At 42.2% G+C, this 25012-nt stretch overlaps 3 protein-coding genes across 5 annotated transcripts; all 3 read right to left on the reverse strand.

Annotated features, from left to right (window-relative positions):
* Positions 1 to 331: 331 nt before the first annotated feature.
* Positions 332 to 24777, reverse strand: LOC117750049 (E3 ubiquitin-protein ligase TRIM21-like). 2 transcript variants are annotated; one of them, XM_034560952.1, is made up of 2 exons: positions 24667 to 24777; positions 332 to 3524 (listed from the first exon to the last, which is right to left on the reverse strand). In XM_034560952.1, exons 1-2 carry the CDS (start codon positions 24746 to 24748, stop codon positions 1873 to 1875), a joined length of 1734 nt encoding a protein of 577 aa, XP_034416843.1. In that variant the 5' UTR covers positions 24749 to 24777; the 3' UTR covers positions 332 to 1872. The 2 variants fall into 2 exon arrangements, with proteins under 2 accessions (XP_034416843.1, XP_034416930.1); XM_034561039.1 differs by lacking the exon at positions 24667 to 24777 and adding an exon at positions 4028 to 4408 and having other exon boundaries at positions 345 to 3524.
* Positions 8046 to 19163, reverse strand: LOC117751142 (E3 ubiquitin-protein ligase TRIM21-like). 2 transcript variants are annotated; one of them, XM_034562854.1, is made up of 2 exons: positions 19123 to 19163; positions 8046 to 10364 (listed from the first exon to the last, which is right to left on the reverse strand). In XM_034562854.1, the coding sequence occupies exon 2, from the start codon at positions 10360 to 10362 to the stop codon at positions 8713 to 8715; it is 1650 nt and encodes a 549-aa protein (XP_034418745.1). In that variant the 5' UTR covers positions 10363 to 10364; positions 19123 to 19163; the 3' UTR covers positions 8046 to 8712. The 2 variants fall into 2 exon arrangements, with proteins under 2 accessions (XP_034418745.1, XP_034418652.1); XM_034562761.1 differs by lacking the exon at positions 19123 to 19163 and adding an exon at positions 12528 to 12667.
* On the reverse strand, positions 17050 to 23500 carry LOC117731180 (E3 ubiquitin-protein ligase TRIM47-like). The gene is made up of 2 exons (XM_034533361.1): positions 23360 to 23500; positions 17050 to 18542 (listed from the first exon to the last, which is right to left on the reverse strand). The coding sequence occupies exon 2, from the start codon at positions 18538 to 18540 to the stop codon at positions 17050 to 17052; it is 1491 nt and encodes a 496-aa protein (XP_034389252.1). The 5' UTR covers positions 18541 to 18542; positions 23360 to 23500.
* Positions 24778 to 25012: the final 235 nt, after the last annotated feature.

Below are 25012 nucleotides of genomic sequence, written 5' to 3' on the forward strand. Positions count from 1 at the left end.
CTGATGTGTGCTCTGCTGACCCCTGCTGGTCACAGGAGGGAAACACACCTTTTGGGGATTTTATGGACAAGACTGCAGCTATAAAAATATAAAAACTTCAACAAACAGTTTCTTCTTCTGCACATTATTTTACTGCAGTGATACTTTACAGCAGAGTCATTTCATTCATTACAGAAGATGTTTTCATTCACTTTACAGGATCTGTTTTTAGTCTCTGACATAAATCAACCTTTTCTACAGGCCATCCAATCAATTTCAGCAAACAGTATGATTCAATGCAAAAAAAGTATCAAACACGTATTTCTACTTTGTAGTTAAATATTTAACATTTATTCCAACACTGACATAATAAAGACATCTTATTCATATAATAAGATATTACAAGTATTTTATTACAAACTATTTCACTCGGACTCTTCAAACATCTTTTTTTTATTCCACTTTCAGTCATTTATTTTCAGGCAGAAACATCAAACATTCTCTATAGTCCCATAAAACATGTAATAATTTATTATACCCACGTTTTCAAAGCCATGTTGTGCCTTGTGATTATAATGAAATCCAGTTGACAGGTTTACTGCAGCTTAAGATATTCATCCATACTTCTCTCTCTGTATTAATGTTTTAAGGAGATACAACCACCTCAACAGGTTAAGGACCCCTGTAATACTGAGTGGACCAGAAAGCTCAGGTAAGTAATTGTGTCGTCTCTGCAGGAGTCCAGATGAGAACATTGGAGTTCATCAGAGAGGTCATATCTTTACACTCTTATGAATATGTGCATATGTTGTAGAAAATGCTTCATGGTTATTGCTCAATACATTTCTGATAAAAAATTAATAAATCAGGCAGTTTGCTTGTAGCAGAGTTTTAGAGATAAGGAAATAAGATTTAGGATTCAATGCTTGAATAAGTTACTTATGTTAAACAATCTGTCATGGACTACAGGAAGCCTTCTGAACCAATGCTATTTAGTAATTATGGTATTAATACACAGACAGAACCGCCATTGAAAGATTTTTGTTGAAAACATGAAGAAGAAGAAAAGGTAGTACAGACAATATGGACATTTTATGGAATAAAAGGTCAAAAGTAAAAAAAGTATAAAAGGTGAAAGAATATATTTTATGCAATCTCTCTTAAAGCCACATCGTCTGTCTGCAGATTTCAACTGAGTGGATTATTCTTCCTTGTTTACTAACACCAAAACATGTTAATACACTGATTATAACAGTTATGAATATTATATCCCATTGGTGCTAATTAATCCCCCTAAATGTTCCTTTAATAGAATTGGAGGAAAGACATCCTCCCTGTTAACATCTGTGGAGATCAACAGAGTTACACCCACAGTCCACAAGTAATACGATCAGAATGTAAAACTAAAATAAATGTAAATCAGTACAATTACAACCTTAACGTTCTTAAATCAAGTTCAACTCCTCAGAGCGTCACAGAGCTCTCAGGTCTCTTTAAGAAGCCTTTCAATAGAAAAATAACCTTTATAAGAGTGACTCAAACTTAAAGATACTTTTATGTTTTAACCCTGAAGCTGTTTGAGGGACACAAATGATTACTGACCCATCATATTCAGATGAACACAAGTTCACAAGAGATATTATCACTAAATATGTACATTTATTACCATAAATGACATTACGTCTTTTTATTTCAAATGTATCAGTCCGTCAGTTTGTTTTGTTTTATGTCTCTAATCGATTGGTGTCCACATATTGACCGCTGTGTCAGTATTGTAGTATTAAAACTTTGTCTGGTGTATAAATACACTGGATGTATGAAGACTACTTAAATGTGAATATGTATTGTTGGTAATGAATTATTGTTCAGGGACTTTCTGATGGTAAAAAAGAATCAAGGAGTTTGATTGACAGGAGAGATGATCAGAGGGGAGGAGTTTTTACCACCATAATTAAGACCAGGACTGAAGAATGGGAGGAGTTTCTCCTTGAAGGAGCAGCCAGTAAAGGAGAAGATGAGAGCTGCAGCTTCTACGTCATAGAAGGAGACCAGACCCTCCTCATAGTCCACAAACACCCCCACCTTCTGAGGACCAGACTTCAGGGAGAGAACTGGAGAGTCATCAAGAGCTTTATACTCATTTCCATTTCTCAACCATATAGTCCAGTAACCATTCAGAGGACTCAGTGTGATTGGTCCCTTCCTTTTGCTCAACTCTCTGGCCACTCCTAAATCCCAGTCAGTTTTTCCTTTAACTTGAACCTCAAAGTAAAATCTGCCTGAAGAGAAACTCTGCTTTGCTAGGACACCAGGACAAGAAGAAAATCTCTTTGGGTTGTCTGGTAGATTCTTCTTCACATCATCAAGTTTCACTTGTTTCCCGTCAGCAGACAGGATGAGGAGAGGATGAGCTGTTTCAGGATCAAGAGTCACATCCACTGCAAACTTCTGGACCCTCTTCAGCTCAAATTCAACAACCAGCTTCTTGATCTTTTCACTGAGAGTCTCCTCCAGCTGAGACACAGCTCTCCTCACAGTCCCCTCATATGATGCTGGAGGAACACTGACCTCAGACCAGTCCTTGGTGGGTGGTGGATGGTGGATGTTTATGGCCTGGACACTCTGGAGGAGGTGGAGGTGGTCTTCAGAGAGGGAGAGCTTCTCCACATCAGTGCTTCTCTTCATCAGCTCAGAGATTTCCTGTTCCAGCTCTCTGATGGAGTCTTCAGCCTGTTGCTTTGTTGTTCTCTGCTTCTCTTCTATCGTATTGATGAGCTCGTTCAGTTTTCTCTCAACAGACTCCTTCAGATCAGTGAAGACCAGAACACCTTCTGCTTTCTCTCTGTCTGCATCTTCCTCACTGAGCTCCACTTTGTGTTTGACCTCCTGAATCTTCAGTCGTCTCTTCTGGATCATCTCCTGAAGTTCAGCCTCTGTCTTCTCCAGCTCGACCTTCTTTCCTTCATATTCTTCCTTCAGAGGAACAACATTGTGCATCTTGTGGTCTAACACAGAGCAGAGCATGCAGACACACGTCTGGTCGGTCCTACAGAACAGCTCCAGAGGTTTATCGTGCTTCGTACACATCCTGTCTTCCAGGTTCTCCACAGGGTCCATCAGCTGATGTCTCTTCAGGCCTGACATTGTCAGATGAGGCTCCAGGTGAGTCTCACAGTAGGAGACCAGACACACCAGGCAGGACTTCAGGGCCTTCAGTTTGGTTCCAGTGCAGACGTCACAGGGAACTTCTCCTGGTTTGGACTCTTGTTGCTCTGAACTGCTGCTGCTGGCTTTCTGTTGAGCCGACTGTCTGAACTGAGAAACCATCTCAGAGAACAAGGTGTTGACCCTCAAATCTGGTCTGGTGGTGAAAACCTCTTTGCACATGGGACACTGGCACCTGTCACTCACATTCCAGTGTTCAGTGATGCACTTCTTGCAGAAGTTGTGTCCACATGGTGTGGTGACTGGATCAGTGAACACATCCAGACAGACGGAGCACAGGAACTGATCTTCAGATGGCAGATTGCTGGCAGCAGCCATATCTACACACATTGTGGAAGAAAATAATAATAATAAATAGTTTAATTATTTGTTTCTCAACCTTGCTCCTCTTGCAAAGCAGCACAGAATGAGTCCAATGTGAGTTAAAGAACAGCACTGACAACAAAGCTGCTGACGTGATGACAAACACATCACATTTCCTCCTGCTGCTTCACAATAAAAGCCTGGTAGAAAACTCTTATTGTGAAACTACTAGAGGAAATAGAGGAAGTGATCAATGAACAGTAACAAAAGCAGGAAAGTCGGAGTGAGACTGAACTTAAAACCACAGATTCAGTTCCTAGTTACTAAAGTCCTCCTGAGACAGTTTAAAGCTGTTAAAGTGAGTTTCTGTGTAGTGGGACTTTGGACAGACGGCCATAGTTATATTGTTAATAATTCATCAGGTATGAAGTGATAAGAGAGGAACTTCCTGCCTGAGTAAAGGTAAAGTGTTGTGTTCATCCTGGTTATTAAAGGTGTAAATATGATCAGATGTACTCACCAGTGTTTGGAAGAGACTCCGTTGTGTTGTTGACAAAAACCTGATGACGTCACTTTGAATTGTCTCTGAGAGAAAAGCAGAGACTTGTCTCGACTGCAGTGTTTCTGCCACTCTGACCAACTTAAGTTTCGTTTCCGGAGTGTGACGTAGAGGCTCTCCTCTTCAGTGTGGCTCCGCCTCTTCAGTGTGGCTCCGCCTCTTACCTGTGGCTCCGCCTCTTACCTGCAGCTCTGTGGGTGAAAACCTCACCTTTACCTCCCTGTGACTCACAGAGGAGTCTGGCTTTTTGCCTCCATTGTTTTAACTCCAAGGAGATTAATGCCATATTTACCAATTATTACAAATTACTATATACATCAGAAATACATAAAAGTGACTCTTAAATAAACTACTTGGAACATTAAACCTTCCACAAATGAATGAGCAACAACAGGCTTTGAATAAGCTAATTTACATTTGTAGAGATACAGGAAGCTATCGATGACATCCCCTCTGGTGAAGCAGACCAGATGGTTTTCCTCCAGAAATATATAAAGACTTCAAAGATATTTGTATTCCTCTCTTCAGTAAAATGTACAAATATTCCTTCTTGAATCATAAACTACCTGAATCAACACAGACGGCTGCAATGACCTTAATACCAAAGCCAGGTAAAAACCCAGAGGATCCTTCCTCATAGAGACCAATTAGTTGGCAATGTGTGGAAAACTACAAATTGTCCAAACTTTTATCTAAAAGACTCGACCCTATCCTCCCCACCATCAAACAGGATTTGTTCAAGGTCGTCATTCTTATACTAATGTGAGGCGTTTATTGAAGGTCATTCAATACCCCAAAAACAACCCCCTATAATCTCTGGTGGTCTCCTTAAGACGCTGTGAACGCGGTTGATGGAATCAAAGGAAAATATATGTTCAACTTTTTGGAAGTTATTCTCTGGGTAATACATTTATAAGTTGGGTAAATCTACTGACCTACCACTTGGAGGCAGTAGAGACCCAGATAACAGCATAAGATCTCCATTTAAATTGTCTCTCTATGGCTTTAAATATCTGGGAATCCATATCTCCTACCAACTGGAAGATCTGGTGAAGATGAATCTGTCTCCTATCCTGAAACACATTAAAATGGATTAATTTCTTAGCTCGGACGGATAGCTGCTATTAAAATTAATATACTCCCTAGAATGTTGTACCCCTTGCAAATGATACCTAAAGACATCCCAAGTAGATTGATAAAAGATCTGCAAAGGACCATATCTGAGTTTATTTGGAAAAAACAACCGTCCTAAAATGAGATGATAGAAATAGGGCTCTAGCAGTAACAAACTTTCAATTGTATTATTGTTCAATACAATTGAAAAATGTATTAGAATGGGAGGCACATGACCCTAAATCAATATGGTTATTGAAACACAAGCTGTAAATGTCTCAGACTAGTGGTTTACATGGATATCTGCTGTGAATATACAAAGAATAGACACTGAAAATGGATCGATAAATTCAGTCCAGAGCCTCTCTGACAGAGATTCTCCTCATCAGTCGCCTCTTCTTTGTGTTCACACAGTGAAATGAGAGCAAAGTACAAATAAAGGTTTATTTAGGGAGAAAGTGAGAAGATGTGAAGCATTGTTTAGTCTGGAAGGTGTGGTTCACGTGGGGGGATGGGCACATGAGCACGGGAGAGAGATGGGTTCCCATAACAAACACCTGATTTATTTATTTGAAGTTTAAAATGTCTACAACGTTATATGTGGGGCTGTAAACAGGTGTTTACACAGGTGTGTGTGTGTGTGTGTGTGAGAGAGGGAACAAAGATCAAATAAAGTCTTTCTGGCTCCTCTAAAGACGTTTTCTGGAGGTCCAAACGTGCCGTCGTTCAGACATGTTTGTGCTCAACGGGCAGTTTACATGTAGGCAGCAGGACTCTGTTTACAAGGAAAGAAAGAGCAGAGATCTCCAGATCTTTTTGGAGATCTCCTTTTCCTCCCTCTGACCCACACGGAGTAATCTGGCTATTGGGCTCCATCAGTCACATGACCCTCATCTCCTTTGTCCCAGTTGTCTCTCCCGTACACCCCAAAGCCTGCCGAGGACACGAGTTCTGTACGAGTTGAACCAATGCGTGTGATTCAAATGTAGGACGTCTTGCTGATTCCCCTGAACACATCACAAAGGGAACTCTTATTAAATGAAAGACAGTACAACTGCAGGAAGCACATGGTGGAGCTGAAGTGAAACCATTCATTTACGCCTCCTCCACTTCTTGCTGGTCGCTGTGTCATCGCGGTTTAGAAAGTAGCTTCTAGTTAGCAAACATTTAAAAATCAGCTTCCTACAACGTTTTCCAGCAGGTTGTGTCTTTATTTCTGTTCCTGTGAACTAGGAACAAAAGAGACATCCTAGAAACTCCAGTAAAGATCTTCACAGCAGGTAAAGACTGAACTTCTTGTCCTGCTGCTGCTTCACTTTCTCTTTGAAACATGTTTCAGGCTAAATAAAGTTAGAAGTTAAGAATCAAGTAAACATGTTGCCACGTTCAACCCTTCAAGTTTCTCGTGGCCGGTCTGTCCTGCATTGCCTGGAATCCCACAATGCCTTGCGATGTCCCACAGGAAATAAACAGGCTTTTGACTTTGGAGGGTTCACATCAGACGACTCGTGATTTCAAAAGTCGTTTTGAGTTCAAAATGTGTTGCATTAACATAAAAATAAATGCATTAAATTGCAGTTTAATTACCTTGGATAAACTAATGCCGATGTGAGGAGTCCGTACCTGTGTGGTTCTTCAGGCACCTCCGTATTACTACACAAAAAGCTGATTGTAACTTGGATGTTGACGTTAACTCGGCTGGGGGAGAAGATCCTGTTCCTTACTCGCTTTCACAAAGAGATCCCAGGCCGTTCGTATCTTTGGGTGATGTTCCCGTTTAATTACAGTTCACAACTGACAATACAACTTGATATCTATTAGTTTCCCGGTCTCCCTCTGGTGTGTCTTGTTTGCGGTTACCCGTGCATCATTACATCTGTCGGTTGCACCTGTGCCCTATATATAAACTACCTGCCACACTGATACACACTGCCCACCTGTGGTCAACCTGAGGTAAGCTCCACATTCAAACATATAATACACAGACATGACGAACGGCTCCTACACACCGGCCCATGATTGGGAAGGTATGCACAATTACATTAATCAAAAAAGGAGTCATGAAAACAAAACAAGTCTGATTTCGTTCCTTCTTTCTTCGTCAGGTGTTATCAACGCGTGATACAATGTTATGTATATATATATATTGGATATTGGCCGCTCCAACGGTCCTGTCGTTGTCTTTAACTGTAGTACACGTACAAGTCCTTTTTTGTTTTGGTCACTCTTCCCATGATCCACGAGGAGCAGTTGGATCCATGACAATGATCACGTCCCCGGATACTAAACTTCTTTGCGGCTTTGTCCACTTTTGTCGTTCCTGCAGCTCGTTCAAGGCGAGGAATTGTTGTCCGTTTTAATGTCTAACATGAATGCAGGATGTCCGTTTTTATACTGGCGCTCCAACCTTAAATAGGACACCGTGCCATAGCCATGGTTGTACATGTATGGGTCCTCTGAAGTCCTTTGGTTTGATGCAGCGGTCCACTTTAAGTTCCTTCTCCAGGTCCAGCAGCCATTCCTGTCCATTGTTGTGAGAATGTCTGTGGAATAGGGTCATCTGAGGACATGTTTTGTTCTACACGTTTCTTGCAACAGCAGTTTTGGTAGCAAGGTGAATGGTGACATGAATCCTAACGGGTCGTAGATGGAACTGACGATTGACAGATACCATGTCTTGTATGTGGTCGTGTCTACACTGCAGGCTTGAATGTGAAAGTGTCACTTTAGGCGCACCAATTTAATCCAAGAGCCATCACAACATTAACTGTGGACTCCTAAATATTAGATCTCTGTCATCTGAAGCTGTATTAGTGAATGATTTAATATCAGACAATCACATTGATTTATTGTGTCTTACTGAAACCTGAAGTCATGTCAGCCTCAATGAATCAACTCCTCCAAGTCATATTAATACTCACATTCCTCGAGACAGTAGCAGCCATCTTTGACTCAAGCCTATTTAATAAATACTAAACCTAAAATGTATTGAATTTGCATTCATTAACTCTAATAACACAATAACACATACTGTGTTCTGTAAACACTATAAACATGTATTGGGCCTCACTCTTAAATTAAGCTTTATATGTTTTCTGTGGCTGAACATCACATATCATTTGTTTAGCTGATTTAGTCAAAGTCAAACTTCAGCTTCTTGTATTTTGTGTCTTCAAAGAAGGAACTTTCTTCTGGAAGTGGAAATACAATCATGTGGATTTAACAAAGGTTTAAATTAATATTCTCCATATAAAGTGTCATGATGCAGAGTTCAAGAGATCAATGTGTTTATATGTAACGGGATACATTTAATAAAGTGTCTTGATGACGTGTAAATCAATCACCACAGTAAATAAGATGTAAAGTTAAACTGCATCATATTCACACAAAATGTGTACATTTATTCTCGTCTATGAATAAAATCATAATTAAGATAAGATATAGAAGATAAAATGTAGAAGTTAAGATGTAGGAGATAAGATGTAGCCCACACAAGGTTGAGTATTTTCCCTTGAAGGAATTAGGAGAAGTGATTAGTTTACTCGGACAGGAGAGATGATCAGAGGTGCAGAGTTTTTACCATCATCATTATGTTCAGGACAGAAGAATGGGAAGAGTTTCTTCCTCAAGGGGCAGCCAATAAAGGAGTAGATAAGAGCTGCAGCTTCTACGTCATAGAAGGAGACCAGACCCTCCTCATAGTCCACAAACACCCCCACCTTCTGAGGCCGAGACTTCAGGGAGAGAAGAACTGGAGGACCAGCAAAAGCTTCATACTCATTTCCATTTGTTAAACATATGGTCCAGTAACCATCCTGAGGTCTCAGTCTGATGTCTCCTTTCCTGTTGATCGACTCTCTGGCCACTCCTAAATCCCAGTCAGTCTTTCCTTTAACTTGAACCTCAAAGTAAAATCTGCCTGAAGAGAAACTCTGCTTTGCTAGGACACCAGGACAAGAAGAAAATCTCTCTGGGTTGTTTGAGAGATTCTTCCTCACATCACCAAGTTTCACTTGTTTCCCGTCAGCAGACAAGATGAGTTGAGGATGAGCTGTTTCAGGATCAAGAGTCACATCCACTGCAAACTTCTGGACCCTCTTCATCTCAACTTCAGCAACCAGCTTCTTCATCTTTTTACTGAGAGTCTCCTCCAGCTGAGACACAGCTCTCACCACAGTCCCCTCATATGATGCTGGAGGAACACTGACCTCAGACCAGTCCTTGGTGGGTGGTGGATGGTGGATGTTTAGGGCCTGGACACTCTGGAGGAGGTGGAGGTGGTCTTCAGAGAGGGAGAGCTTCTCCACCTCAGTGCTTCTCTTCATCAGCTCAGAGATTTCCTGTTCCAGCTCTCTGATGGAGTCTTCAGCCTGTTGCTTTGTTGTTCTCTGCTTCTCTTCTATCGTATTGATGAGCTTGTTCAGTTTTCTCTCAACAGACTCCTTCAGATCAGTGAAGACCTGAACACCTTCTGCTTTCTCTCTGTCTGCATCTTCCTCACTGAGCTCCACTTTGTGTTTGACCTCCTGAATCTTCAGTCGTCTCTTCTGGATCATCTCCTGAATTTCAGCCTCTGTCTTCTCCAGCTCGACCTTCTTTCCTTCATATTCTTCCTTCAGAGGAACAACATTGTGCATCTTGTGGTCTAACACAGTGCAGAGCATGCAGACACACGTCTGGTCGGTCCTACAGAACAGCTCCAGAGGTTTATCGTGCTTCGTACACATCCTGTCTTCCAGGTTCTCCACAGGGTCCATCAGCTGATGTCTCTTCAGGCCTGACATTGTCAGATGAGGCTCCAGGTGAGTCTCACAGTAGGAGGCCAGACACACCAGGCAGGACTTCAGGGCCTTCAGTTTGGTTCCAGTGCAGACGTCACAGGGAACTTCTCCTGGTTTGGACTCTTGTTGCTCTGAGCTGCTGCTGCTGGCTTTCTGTTGAGCCGACTGTCTGAACTGAGAAACCATCTCAGAGATGAAGGTGTTGACGAGCAGCTCAGGTCTTGAGGTGAAAACCTTTTTACACATTGGACACATGTTCTGGTTGTTGGTATCCCAGTAATCATTGATGCACTTCTTGCAGAAGTTGTGTCCACATGGTGTGGTGACTGGATGAGTGAACACATCCAGACAGACGGAGCACAGGAACTGATCTTCAGATGGCAGAAAGTTTGCAGCAGCCATATCTACACACATTGTGGAGGAAAAGAAGAACATTTTATTAAACAGAGTTTAATTATTTGTTTAAAAAGGAACAAGTGTGATTCATTTGATATCTTTCCACCCTTCTACCAAACCACTTTGTCGACTACTTTATAAAAAAGATGGAAGACAAACGCTCATTTACTAATCCATCTTCTATAACTAGAATTCCATCAACTTCATCTTCTTCCCCGTCGCTTTCCTCTTTCACCCCCTTGTCTCCCAATCAAGATCTTACCTTGGTAACCTCCGCCCCCCCAGCTATCTGTCCCCTTGACCCCTTCACATCTCACATTCTCCAGTGTATTGCCTTTGACCTTCTTCCATTTCTTACCCATCTTATTAACACCTCCCTCTCAACTGGCTGCTTCCCTAACTCTCTGAAGGAGGCGAGAGTTAACCGTCTCCTAAAGAAACCCACCCTCAACCCGTCTGAAGTCAACAACTATAGACCTGTCTCTCTTCTTCCTTTTATTTCCAAAGCTCTCAAGTGAGCTGTCCTTAATCAAGTGTCCTCCTTTCTCCACCATAAAAACCTTCTTGGCCCTCACCAGTTTGGCTTCAAGGCCGGCCACTCAACCGAGACAGTGAACCACCAGATCCTTACTTCCTCCCTTCAGGATCTGGGTATCTCAGGCTTTCCTCTATCCCTTTTCTCATCCTACCTCAACGACCGCACTTACCAGGTAACCTGGAGAGGATCTGTGTCTGAACCTTGTCCTCTCACTACTGGAGTCCCTCAAGGCTCCGTCCTGGGCCCCCTCCTCTTCTCTCTGTACACCAACTCTCTCGGCTCTGGCTTTTCCTACCAAAGCTATGCTGATGACATCTAACTGTGTGCGTATCTCAGTGGATGTCCACACACCTCCTGAAAATGATCCCTGACAAGACTGAACTACTTTTCCTTCCAGGGAAAGGCTCTCCCACCCACAACCTGATTATTACCTTCAATAACTTGTGTTGACACCGACCTCGACTGCCAGGAACCTCAGTGTCACACTCAACAGTCAACTCTCCCAACTTCACACCAACAACACGCTCCTGTAGGTACATGCTGTACAACATCAGGAGAATACGACCTCTTCTCACTCAGAAGGCAGCACAGGTTCTGGTCCAGGCTCTGGTCATCTCACGTCTGGACTACTGTAACTCCCTCCTGGCAGGTCTACCTGCTAATGTCATTTAACCTCTGCAGCTCATCCAGAATGCAGCAGCTCAACTGGTCTTTAACCTAAATTCACCAACACTACTCTGCTCCTCCGCTCCCATCACTGGTTACCAGTGGCTGCCCGCATCCGCTTCAAAACATTCGTACTTGCGTACCGAGCTGCAAACAGATCGGGTCCAGTCTACATCCAGGACCTGGTCCAACCTTATACCCCAGCCCGGCTTGTAACTCCGTCACTACGAGCTAAACACTCAACAAAGTCACGCCTGTTTGCTGTCCTGGCTCCTCATTGGTGGAATGAGCTCCCCACTGACATCAGGCCAGCAGAAAGTCTCTACATCTCCCGCCTCAAACTAAAAACACGTCTTTTCCGTCTTTTTCTTGATTAAAAAAAAGAAATAGCACTTTTTTAATGAAATTTTCCTTTCTTGATTGTTGTTGTGAGTTTGTTCTCCCATGGTTGAATGCACTTATTGTAAGTCGTTTTGGATGAAAGTGTCAGCTAAATTAAATGTAATGTAATATCTTTTAACTTTTAAGTAAGAACCCAAGATCAGATGTGAGTTAAAGAACAGCAATGACAATAAAGCTGCTTACATGATGACAAACACATCACATTTCTTCCAGCTACTTCACAATAAAAGCCTCCCGCTGGTTCGCTGGTAGAAAACTCTTATTGTGAAACCACTAGAGGAAATAGAGGAAGTGATCAATGAACAGTAACAAAAGCAGGAAAGTCGGAGTGAGACTGAACTTAAAACCACAGATTCAGTTCCTAGTTACTAAAGTCCTCCTGAGACAGTTTAAAGCTGTTAAAGTGAGTTTCTGTGTAGTGGGACTTTGGACAGACGGCCATAGTTATATTGTTAATAATTCATCAGGTATGAAGTGATAAGAGAGGAACTTCCTGCCTGAGTAAAGGTAAAGTGTTGTGTTCATCCTGGTTATTAAAGGTGTAAATATGATCAGATGTACTCACCAGTGTTTGGAAGAGACTCCGTTGTGTTGTTGACAAACACCTGATGACGTCACTTTTAATCGTCTCTGAGAGAAAAGCAGAGACTTGTCTCGACTGCAGTGTTTCTGCCACTCTGACCAACTTAAGTTTCGTTTCCGGAAAGTGACGTAGAGGCTCTCCTCTTCAGTGTGGCTCCGCCTCTTACCTGTGGCTCCGCCTCTTACCTGTGGCTCCGCCTCTTACCTGCAGCGCTGTGGTCTTGTTTTAAATCCAAGGAGATTAATACCATGTGTTGGAGCTATTTAATTGATATTAGTATTTAGTTGTTTTATTGACAAGTAGTATTGTTTAATCATTCAGGTTGTTTGCTTATTTAGGTTAGATGTTTTGATATATTAGAATAGCTTTTTTCTTGTGATAGTTTTTAGTTAGTTTAATTCTTTATTGTTGTTGTCTAGATATATTTAGTCTTTTGGTTGTTCATTTGTTCGTTAATTGGGTAACACTGTGGGCACCTGTGGTTATATGTAGGAGTAGGCAGGTACAGGACCAGCATGCACCTGGGTAGGCCGATGTTTTTTACCAGCGCAGGAGAGGCAGCGTTAGGAGTTCCTTTGTTCTTTAGTTTGTTTGCTTGTTTTGTTTAGTTAAATAAATTATCAGATAAACGGAATCCTGAATGGACAATGCTTTCTTTTGGCTGCGTAAACCACAAACCCATGGTGCGTCAGTGGCAATTTGATTAATGTTTGTTTTTGATTCATTGGACAAATGGCCACTACACTATTAATATATAAAAATAATAGCATGAATAAGTTTACTTAATAATTACGAAAAATGTGGTATATTAAAACTCTGTATTTATCAAATGTGCTTTAAATACATTGTTTCAATGCTAATTTAGAGCATACATTTTGAAATCTACAAAACAGATGTTTGAAAACAAAGTTTAAAGAAGTCCATTTAAGTAATTGCACAGAACTTACACTTAAAGTATATTTTTCTTATAATATTGTTAAGTTCAACCAAAACTTTGAGCTTCCCGCGCTTTGAAAGATGTCCTGAGACCAGTAATTTAAAATATAAAGTATTTAATAAAAGAATAAGGATCATAAGCATATATTTCTGTCCCAGCCGGGCGCGCTCACGTGTCGTTGGGTCCACAGGCTATAATAACGATTTATATGAATAAAAATCTCTTAAAATAGTTAACTGTCTACCGCCTTCACGTGAGAGGACAAATGCCTTACAGAGTTCTGAAAGGTTAAGTACAATCCATACACTGAGCATAAAGCTTCTCCATTGGTTAGTATTAGGTATGCATGCTTATACCTCAACTACACAGCATGCTATTTGCCTTTCAGTACAAGGAGGCGGACTTCTCTAAGCAATAAACCACGATGCTACTTCCCTTATCTCTTCCCTGGCCCTAAACAGTAAGACGAGCTCCTTCAAAATAAAAGCCTATCTTCCGGTCACTTAGGGAGACCACTACTTTGACCACGCCTCCTTGGATCAATACATTCCATTCATACCTGAGACATCTTTATAGTTATGATAACCATAAAACATAAAACAATCAGCATACAGTTACAATAATACTTATTCAGTGATTACACTTATACAGTAACATACTTATACAGTGACAGTGACTTTTCTCCCATGTTTCCCTAACACATTCTTCAGAATATTCCTTATTGATTATCATATCTTTCTTATGTATTAATTTAAAACATGGACTTTCCTATTTACATGTGCAAGTATATATAAAAAACCATTACAACTCTACAATGTCCAGAGCCATCCGGTTCTGCCATGCCATAAGTGAAGTAGCATCTACTTTAGCAAGTCCTTTGACTGCATCTCTGGTATAGTTAACAGATCTCTGTTGGTTGTAGTAAATGTAATTGATCCAATTTACATTGTTGTTGATTGTCGGCCATACGAACAATGATTCAAACCCTGCAGTGATTTGATTACGAGCCTTAAATTCATCCGGGACCCCTCTAGGTACACCAATACTGTCTATGTACACATGAGAGTCAAATGAACCTCCTGGGCCTGATTGTGCTCGTTTTGATCGGTGGAGTAAACGGTCATCTGCAGATTGCTTAGTTGGGCGGTTTGCTCCTATGGGGAGAATCTGGAATGGCATTAACAGTTGGGCTAAGGCACAAGTTCCTGTCCACTGAACTGGGGGTCTGGGACGGAGTTTGTCATCGCCACATAGCCACCATAGGTCAGCTCGGGACACTGTGGTTGTTAAAGGAGGATGCGCTAAACCCATCCGTATGGACATTAATGATTAATGATGACAATAAGCTTTGGACAGAGAGCCTAGATCAGGTCCTGGACCCCAACGTGTAAAACATGTATAATTGCTTGGGTATATATTGATGGATGTTGGAGTTGCAGTACTTTGAACTGGAGGATGCAACAGGAAAAGAGTTTTGCATTCTTGTTTTGTGGGAGGAGTGGAGGAACTGAAAAGGGCAATAGTGCATTTCAGTCCTTCAGGGTCAGATCTGTTAAGTCAGTCGAAAGGTCACTTTGATGTGTGTCTATGGCAGGGAAATGACAAAGCCTGCTTCGATAGCTAATAGGTCATTTTAAGTAATGTTGGTCCAATACTTAACTAAAGGACCCTTCTGTAGGGCTGGATTTGGCTGGGCAGGCAAAGTCGGAGTGGGCGTGGTCAGATTTTTTGGTGGAGATTGGACTAGGATTTTAAATTGTCCTACCGGATCAGAACCTGACTGATACGAACCTAGAACATAAATGCCAGTATCAGACAACTTTGGATTCTTCAGCGTGAGGTACAAAGGGTTGCACTCATGTTTTGGACAATCATGTGGTTGGCTTCCTTTAACTATGCTGAGCCGATTCTTCATGTCTTTACCTGAACCATAACATCATCAAGGGATGTTCGTCCTGTACACAAATATGTCTCAGAGTATGTATGATAATAGGACCATTTTAAAGTATGCAGATGATTCTGTTATTGTCAGTCGGCTCCAGGACAATGAGACCAGCCACGGTCCGGTCATCCACGACTTTGTGAAGTGGTGTGAGGAGTCTTATCTTCAATTAAACATATCGAAAAACAAAGATATGATCATTGATTTTAGAAGACATGCCCACACACATGAAGTAATATGCATTAAGGGTCAGACTGTGGAATGTGTACAATCTTGTAAATATCTTGGGACAATTATCGACTCCAAACTGAACTTTGAAGCAAACTGTGAAGCCGTGTGCAAGAAGGGGCACCAGCGTTTGTTTTGTTTAAGGAAACTGTCCCACTTCCATATTAACAAAATCATTATGACTTTATTTTATCGTGCTTTTATTGAATCAATTTGATCTTTTTCTTTGGTGTCATGGTTTGGAAACCTGTCTTTAAAGAACAGGAACTCTCTGCATCAGATTATAAAATGGTCCAGCAAGCTGATTGGTGAGACACAACTTAGTCCAGAGTCCCTGAACACCAGACAGTTAGAACGGATAGCCGGCTCCATTTTAAGGGACGACTCCCACCCTTTGCACAGGGAGTTTCAGCTTCTCCCCTCCAGACGGAGATATTTAGTACCACGGTGCAGAACAAAGCGGTATAAAACCAGCTTTGTTCCCGCAGCCATCACGCAGGTTAACACATTACTATTATTATAATTATATCTGTAGCTTTGAGTACTTTTATCATGTTTGTCCGGTTGTATGTGTTTGTTGTAATGTATGTCGAGATGGATGCCTTGTTTTCTACTGCAAACCAAGTCTACCTACGGGTACTAATAAAGTAACCAAACCAAACCAAAGTCTGATCTTTTGAAACGAAACAAGCGGTCAATCGAGTGTGTCCTGGTTGAATTGGTTGAGTTACAGGCGGTCGGAGAGTCGTCGGTGTTTTTGAAGTGTTGAACATGTAGCCACACAAATGGTAGGACGACTATGAGGGAAGCAACGAACACCATAGCAAGAATGCCTCGCGTTCCACATACTCTGTGAAATGGATGCCATGGTTTAGGCCCAGGCCCATCCATGTCGACAAAAAAGTTTTAATCAGCCAACCAGACTTGTATGGAATTCAGCCCCAGCAATCTGGTCTTATTGGTTATCTCTGTTAGCACAGAGAAACTCAAGGCACTGTTTATCACTCTTTTGGAACTACTTACATTTTTCTTTTTAATGAAACAAGATTTTAAAGCTATGATATTTAGGTAAAAATACTTATTAACGCAGTGATTGTGATTTTAGTCTTTGTTCTCTTTGCCATGCAATGTTCTGTACAGAAAAACACTTGCAGATAATACACAAAAGATGAATATAATTCCTAAGGTTCAAACAGTCTTTGCTTCAGCAGTCAGGGGACAGTTCTTTCTTGTCTGTTGCTACTCCAGGAAAACATTTTTTGGCCGATGAACCGCCTTTGGGTGGACCCATGCAGGTTGACGTGTCTCGTGGATAGAGGTAGCACGGAACGTATCTTACAGCAGGCCTCTGTTTATCCCTGGATGGTAGACACAGGGCGGAGTCTATTCGTCCGTGTCTACTGGTGCTCCCTCGGAGGTGAAGCAGCAGGTGGCTGTCCGTCACTCGGTGTTGGTGCTTCGTTTGGATCGAGCTCAGGAGCAGGGACCTTGTTGCAGTGGGAAGCGTGAACCCAAGTGGCTCTCTCGGCGACCTTCACTGCGGTGCGTGTTGCCAGTAGAATCTGGAAGTCCTTGCCAGCGCTTCGCTTTCCAGCAAGAGCTTTATACTGATTTCCATTTCTCAACCATGAAGAGAAACTCTGCTTTGCTAGGACTGAAGGAGAAGTAGAAAATCTCTTTGGGTTGTTTGGGAGATTCTTCCTCACATCACCAAGTTTCACTTGTTTCCCGTCAGCAGACAGGATGAGGTGAGCATGAGCTGTTTGAGGATCAAGAGTCACATCCACTGCAAACTTCTGGACCCTCTTCAGCTCAAATTCAACAACCAGCTTCTTCATCTTTTTACTGAGAGTCTCCTCCAGCTGAGACACAGCTCTCCTCACAGTCCCCTCATATGATGCTGGAGGAACACTGACCTCAGACCAGTCCTTGGTGGGTGGTGGATGGTGGATGTTTATGGCCTGGACACTCTGGAGGAGGTGGAGGTGGTCTTCAGAGAGGGAGAGCTTCTCCACCTCAGTGCTTCTCTTCATCAGCTCAGAGATTTCCTGTTCCAGCTCTCTGATGGAGTCTTCAGCCTGTTTCTTTGTTGTTCTCTGCTTCTCTTCTATCGTATTGATGAGCTCGTTCAGTTTTCTCTCAACAGACTCCTTCAGATCAGTGAAGACCTGAACACCTTCTGCTTTCTCTCTGTCTGCATCTTCCTCACTGAGCTCCACTTTGTGTTTGACCTCCTGAATCTTCAGTCGTCTCTTCTGGATCATCTCCTGAAGTTCAGCCTCTGTCTTCTCCAGCTCGACCTTCTTTCCTTCATATTCTTCCTTCAGAGGAACAACATTGTGCATCTTGTGGTCTAACACAGTGCAGAGCATGCAGACACACGTCTGGTCGGTCCTACAGAACAGCTCCAGAGGTTTATCGTGCTTCGTACACATCCTGTCTTCCAGGTTCTCCACAGGGTTAATCAGCTGATGTCTCTTCAGGCCTGACATTGTCAGATGAGGCTCCAGGTGAGTCTCACAGTAGGAGGCCAGACACACCAGGCAGGACTTCAGGGCCTTCAGTTTGGTTCCAGTGCAGACGTCACAGGGAACTTCTCCTGGTTTGGACTCTTGTTGCTCTGAGCTGCTGCTGCTGGCTTTCTGTTGAGCCGACTGTCTGAACTGAGAAACCATCTCAGAGATGAAGGTGTTGACGAGCAGCTCAGGTCTTGAGAAGAAAACCTTTTTACACATTGGACACATGTTCTGGTTGTTGGTATTCCAGTAATCATTGATGCACTTCTTGCAGAAGTTGTGTCCACATGGTGTGGTGACTGGATCAGTGAACACATCCAGACAGACGGAGCACAGGAACTGATCTTCAGATGGCAGAAAGTTTGAAGCCATATCTACACACATTGTGGAAGAAAATAATAATAATAAATAGATTAATTATTTGTTTGAAAAAGGAAACGTGTGATTCTTTTTATATCTTTTAACTTTTGAGTAAACAACCCAGATCAAAGTGGTGCCGACAGACTCAACCTTGCTCCTCTTGCAAAGCAGCACAGAATGAGTCCAATGTGAGTTAAAGAACAGCACTGACAACAAAGCTGCTGACGTGATGACAAACACATCACATTTCCTCCTGCTGCTTCACAATAAAAGCCTGGTAGAAAACTCTTATTGTGAAACTACTAGAGGAAATAGAGGAAGTGATCAATGAACAGTAACAAAAGCAGGAAAGTCGGAGTGAGACTGAACTTAACACCACAGATTCAGTTCCTAGTTACTAAAGTCCTCCTGAGACAGTTTAAAGCTGTTAAAGTGAGTTTCTGTGTAGTGGGACTTTGGACAGACGGCCATAGTTATATTGTTAATAATTCATCAGGTATGAAGTGATAAGAGAGGAACTTCCTGCCTGAGTAAAGGTAAAGTGTTGTGTTCATCCTGGTTATTAAAGGTGTAAATATGATCAGATGTACTCACCAGTGTTTGGAAGAGACTCCGTTGTGTTGTTGACAAAAACCTGATGACGTCACTTTGAATTGTCTCTGAGAGAAAAGCAGAGACAAATTTTTCTTGGTTTTTAATGAATTGCATTATAATGCATGAACTGTATAACATATTTGTATTTCTTTCTAAAATAAGTACATATCACTTCACAGTTTATTCTTCAGTTTGTTTAACTGGGAAAAAAAATAGCAATAATAAAATATATATCAAATAAAAAATATATAAAATAATTTGTAAATACAATTAACTTAATTTCAAACAAAGTGCAAACAACATATACTGTATTTCCTCACATTGAACAGCAGGTTTTCTCAAACAATAAAATAACACAATTATGAACAAGGTGTGCAGGTCTACATGGACCATATTATTTTGTGATCATATTCCTATGTATATTCCTATTCATATATATCAATCAGTGACTAGTGTGGGCTTGCTTTGCTTTACAGATTTTGTCAAAGCGGGGTTGCTGGTTGGAGATAGCTACTCTCAGTTCATTCTCAATGTTCAACTTTGATCTGTATTTGGTCTTCATTGCAGCAACTGCAGAAAACCCTGTTTCACATAAATAGGATGTGGCAAAAGGCAACAGTATGCCCATAGCTCTTTGGCCTAGTAGTGGGTAGTCTTTCTCCACTCCAATCCAAAACACAGCCAGTGAATTGGATGTGAACTGTAGTCTCCTTGTTGAGTCAGATGTTATGTCAATGTACTGCTCTTCCTCTGTGGTACTGAGGTCTGCAGGTGCAGTTGCTTGAAAGGGGTCTCGTAACCAGTCATATTTGGCAGAATCCTCAGGGAAGTACTTGTGAAAGTGCTTTTGCAGGGCTGAGATATGAGCCTTCATACATGGAATAATTGTATTTTCCAGCTCATTGTTTTCTAGGAATGCATTCAGGTTTTCAAAGGAGTCCACACTCCCCTCTGCAAGCCTTCTCTCCCACATATTCAGTTTTTTTGTAAAAGATGTTATTTTGTCTGTGAGCTGTGGAAGATGAGTGTTGGTGCCTTGCAACTGTAAATTCCGTCCATTGAGCTTCTGAAATATATCACTGAGATAGGCAAGCTTCTGTAAGAAGTTTTCATCATGAAACTTGTGGGCAAGGTCATTCCCTTCTTCAGTCAAGAGCACTCTAATCTCATCCCTCAGCTCAAAAACCCTGGACAGTACCTTCCCTTGTGAAAGCCATCTAGACTCACTATGCCACAACAGAGCTGTGTGCTCGGATCCCATTTCTTCACATATTGATGTTAGAATCCTGGATTTCAGGGGTCTGGTTTTTAGTTGACTGTTGTGATGACATCTGTCAACACTGAGTTCAGTTCGGGACTTAGCTCTTTGGAGGCAAGTGCCTCTCTGTGAAGGAGGCAGTGTGTCCACTGTGCTTTGGGAGAGACGCGCCTGATAAGAGCTTGCAGTCCGTTGCGTTTCCCAGCCATCGCCTGAGCCCCGTCTGTGCAGACTCCCACGCAGTTCTCCCACTTCAGATCTGCCTCTTTCAAATAGGCGTCAATTATTTAAAAAAGTTCTTCTGCAGTGGCCCTGTTTGGTATATATTTGCAGAAAAGCAAATCCTCCTTTATTTCTTCCGCATCAATATACCTGACATATGCTATTAACAAACTGTCTTTACTGCTGTCCGTTGCCTCATCCATCTGCAGAGCAAAACGACCATCTTTCATCTTTTCAATAAGCTGCTCTTCCATGTCTGCAGGTCACCGATACGCCTTGAAATAGTGTTGTTTGACAATGGAATAGTTTTCAGTTTATTGGCAGTTGCTTCATCAATAACTGTTGAAACCATGTCAATGGCTGCAGGTAGTATTAACTCCTCCGCTATTGTGTGAGCCTTTTTGCATTGGGCAACTCTGTAGGCTACTTTGTAGGAAGCGAGTTGTGCTTTAACGGGGACAGATGCAGCTTTTTCAAAGTGACTCTGCTGGGCATGACAGTTTTCCAATTGTTTTTGGAAAAACTCAAGGTGCTTGTTAATATGTTCGGGGTGGTGGGTTTTCAGGTGTCTTTTTAATTTAGTGGGCTTCATGCTCTCTGCCGCCAGTATTTTAAGACACAAAACACACTGGGGTCTCTCATCCTGACCGACAATAGTGCTTGTGAAGCCCAGAGACAGATATGCCTCGCTATATTTCCTTGCCTTTACCTTAGTTTGAGGCGTTGTCGAGGTGGTCGCGTCGCCTGTTGCGGCTGTAACAGAAGTTCCATCGGATTTGCGCTTTAGACCAGTCACAAATCTGTCCATCTTTGTACATACTTCCTTCTCTTATCTTTATCTTTCTCTGTCGCTCCGTATCTTTCTCGCTCTGTGTCGCTGTGTGTCTCTCTCTCCCTCTCTCTCTCTCTCTCCCTCGCTCGCTCTCTCGCTCTCGCTGGTTTTGCCACAGTCGGTCTGTGACATGAGCCGCTCTGGTGGCGTGGTTGGAACACAGTGCATGTCACGTCGGTTATTTTATATTGTTTTACCGGTGTATGTGTGCGTCTGTGTGTGTGGGTTGGTGATGAAGCCGCGACCCACCTGTAGTACCACTGCGCCCCCCCTAGGGGTCGCGACCCCCACTTTGGGAACCACTGTACTAATCCATCTTCTATAACTAGAATTCCATCAACTTCATCTTCTTCCCCGTCGCTTTCCTCTTTCAGCCCCTTGTCTCCCAATCAAGTTCTTACCTTGGTAACCTCTGCCCGCCCAACCACCTGCCCCCTTGACCCCTTCCCATCTCACATTCTCCAGTGTATTGCCTCTGACCTTCTTCCATTTCTTACCCATCTTATTAACACCTCCCTCTCAACTGGCTGCTTCCCTAACTCTCTGAAGGAGGCGAGTGTTAACCGTCTCCTAAAGAAACCCACCCTCAACCAGCTCTCAAGTGAGCTGTCCTTAATCAAGTGTCCTCCTTTCTCCACCATAAAAACCTTCTTGGCGTGATGTACCAGTTTGGCTTCAAGGCCGGCCACTCAACCGAGACAGTGAACCACCAGATCCTTACTTCCTCCCTTCAGGATCTGGGTATCTCAGGCTTTCCTCTATCCCTTTTCTCATCCTACCTCAACGACCGCACTTACCAGGTAACCTGGAGAGGATCTGTGTCTGAACCTTGTCCTGTCACTACTGGAGTCCCTCAAGGCTCCGTCCTGGGCCCCCTCCTCTTCTCTCTGTACACCAACTCTCTCGGCTCCTGTTTTTCCTACCAAAGCTATGCTGATGACATCTAACTGTGGGCCTCTCTCAGTGGATGTCCACACACCTCCTGAAAATGATCCCTGACAGGACTGAACTACTTTTCCTTCCAGGGAAAGGCTCTCCCACCCACAACCTGATTATTACCTTCAATAACTTGTGTTGACACCGACCTCGACTGCCAGGAACCTCAGTGTCACACTCAACAGTCAACTCTCCCAACTTCACACCAACAACACGCTCCTGTAGGTACATGCTGTACAACATCAGGAGAATATGACCTCTTCTCACTCAGAAGGCAGCACAGGTTCTGATCCAGGCTCTGGTCATCTCACGTCTGGACTACTGTAACTCCCTCCTGGCAGGTCGACCTGCTAATGTCATTTAACCTCTGCAGCTCATCCAGAATGCAGCAGCTCAACTGGTCTTTAACCTAAATTCACCAACACTACTCTGCTCCTCCGCTCCCATCACTGGTTACCAGTGGCCGCCCGCATCCGCTTCAAAACATTCGTACTTGCGTACCGAGCTGCAAACAGATCGGGTCCAGTCTACATCCAGGACCTGGTCCAACCTTATACCCCAGCCCGGCTTGTAACTCCGTCACTTCGAGCTAAACACTCAACAAAGTCACGCCTGTTTGCTGTCCTGGCTCCTCATTGGTGGAATGAGCTCCCCACTGACATCAGGCCAGCAGAAAGTCTCTACATCTCCCGCCTCAAACTAAAAACACGTCTTTTCCGTCTTTTTCTTGATTAAAAAAAAGAAATAGCACTTTTTTAATGAAATTGTCCTTTCTTGATTCTTGTTGTTCTGAGTTGGTCCTCCTGAGACAGTTTAAAGCTGTTAAAGTGAGTTTCTGTGTAGCGGGACTTTGGACAGACGGCCATAGTTATATTGTTAATAATTCATCAGGTATGAAGTGATAAGAGAGGAACTTCCTGCCTGAGTAAAGGTAAAGTGTTGTGTTCATCCTGGTTATTAAAGGTGTAAATATGATCAGATGTACTCACCAGTGTTTGGAAGAGACTCCGTTGTGTTGTTGACAAAAACCTGATGACGTCACTTTGAATCGTCTCTGAGAGAAAAGCAGAGACTTGTCTCGACTGCAGTGTTTCTGCCACTCTGACCAACTTACGCTTCGTTTCCGGAATGTGACGTAGAAGCTCTCCTCTTCAGTGTGGCTCCGCCTCTTACCTGTGGCTCCGCCTCTTACCTGCAGCGCTGTGGTCTTGTTTTAAATCCAAGGAGATTAATACCATGTGTTGGAGCTATTTAATTGATATTAGTATTTAGTTGTTTTATTGACAAGTAGTATTGTTTAATCATTCAGGTTGTTTGCTTATTTAGGTTAGATGTTTTGATATATTAGAATAGCTTTTTTCTTGTGATAGTTTTTAGTTAGTTTAATTCTTTATTGTTGTTGTCTAGATATATTTAGTCTTTTGGTTGTTCATTTGTTCGTTAATTGGGTAACACTGTGGGCACCTGTGGTTATATGTAGGAGTAGGCAGGTAGAGGACCAGCATGCACCTGGGTAGGCCTATGTTTTTTACCAGCGCAGGAGAGGCAGCGTTAGGAGTTCCTTTGTTCTTTTGTTTGTTTGTTTGTTTAGTTAAATAAATTATCAGATAAACGGAATGCTGAATGGACAATGCTTTCTTTTGGCTGCGTAAACCACAAACCCATGGTGCGTCAGTGGCAATTTTATTTATGTTTGTTTTTGATTCATTGGACAAATGGCCACTACACTATTAATATATAAAAATAATAGCATGAATAAGTTTACTTAATAATTACGAAAAATGTGGTATATTAAAACTCTGTATTTATCAAATGTGCTTTAAATACATTGTTTCAATGCTAATTTAGAGCATACATTTTGAAATCTACAAAACAGATGTTTGAAAACAAAGTTTAAAGAAGTCCATTTATGTAATTGCACAGAACTTACACTTAAAGTATATTTTTCTTACAATATTGTTAAGTTCAACCGAAAATCTGAGCTTCCCGCGCTTTGAAAGATGTCCTGAGACCATTAATTTAAAATATAAAGGTTTGGTACATGAGAAAATTCAAATTGCACAGATGGTGCCCAAATGTCCATTTTGCATAATTTATCTGTACTAAAACCTCTCTAACTTTGTTCTGCTTCACTTTTTCAAAGTCAAACTTTGCAGAGAGACTGGTCCCATAGTGTGCTATGATCTGGGTGGTTTTTGACCTTTGCTCTGCATGCTCCCAAGAGATAATCCTAATAATGAGTTTTGAGTTGACACCAGTTATTGAACAACAGTAAATATCATCAGCTGTCACTCACCAGTTTGTGGGTCAGCTGTTGAGAAAACCCCGACGAGCAGAGTTAATATTTCTTTGGACAGAAACACAGAGACAACAAACATTGAGTTTCACTTCAGGAGTGTGACGTCATAGCCCCGCCCCTTCCGGCAGCTCTGTTTGGGAGGTCGTGTTTCCTCCTCCAGGTTGAGACTTTACTAGAGTTACAGACATGTGGCAGTTTAATCTCTGCAGGGAAACTATTATGTCTCTTTATCTTCCTTTTCCTGCAGCCACCAGAAGAAGTCAGTCCCACATAATAAATAATAATAAATATGTTTGTGTCTCTTTACAGTCCAATGCAGCTCTGCAACAATCTCAGTGTCGGT

Source organism: Cyclopterus lumpus, chromosome 1, assembly GCF_009769545.1.
Source record: "Cyclopterus lumpus isolate fCycLum1 chromosome 1, fCycLum1.pri, whole genome shotgun sequence".
Lineage (NCBI taxonomy): Eukaryota > Metazoa > Chordata > Actinopteri > Perciformes > Cyclopteridae > Cyclopterus > Cyclopterus lumpus.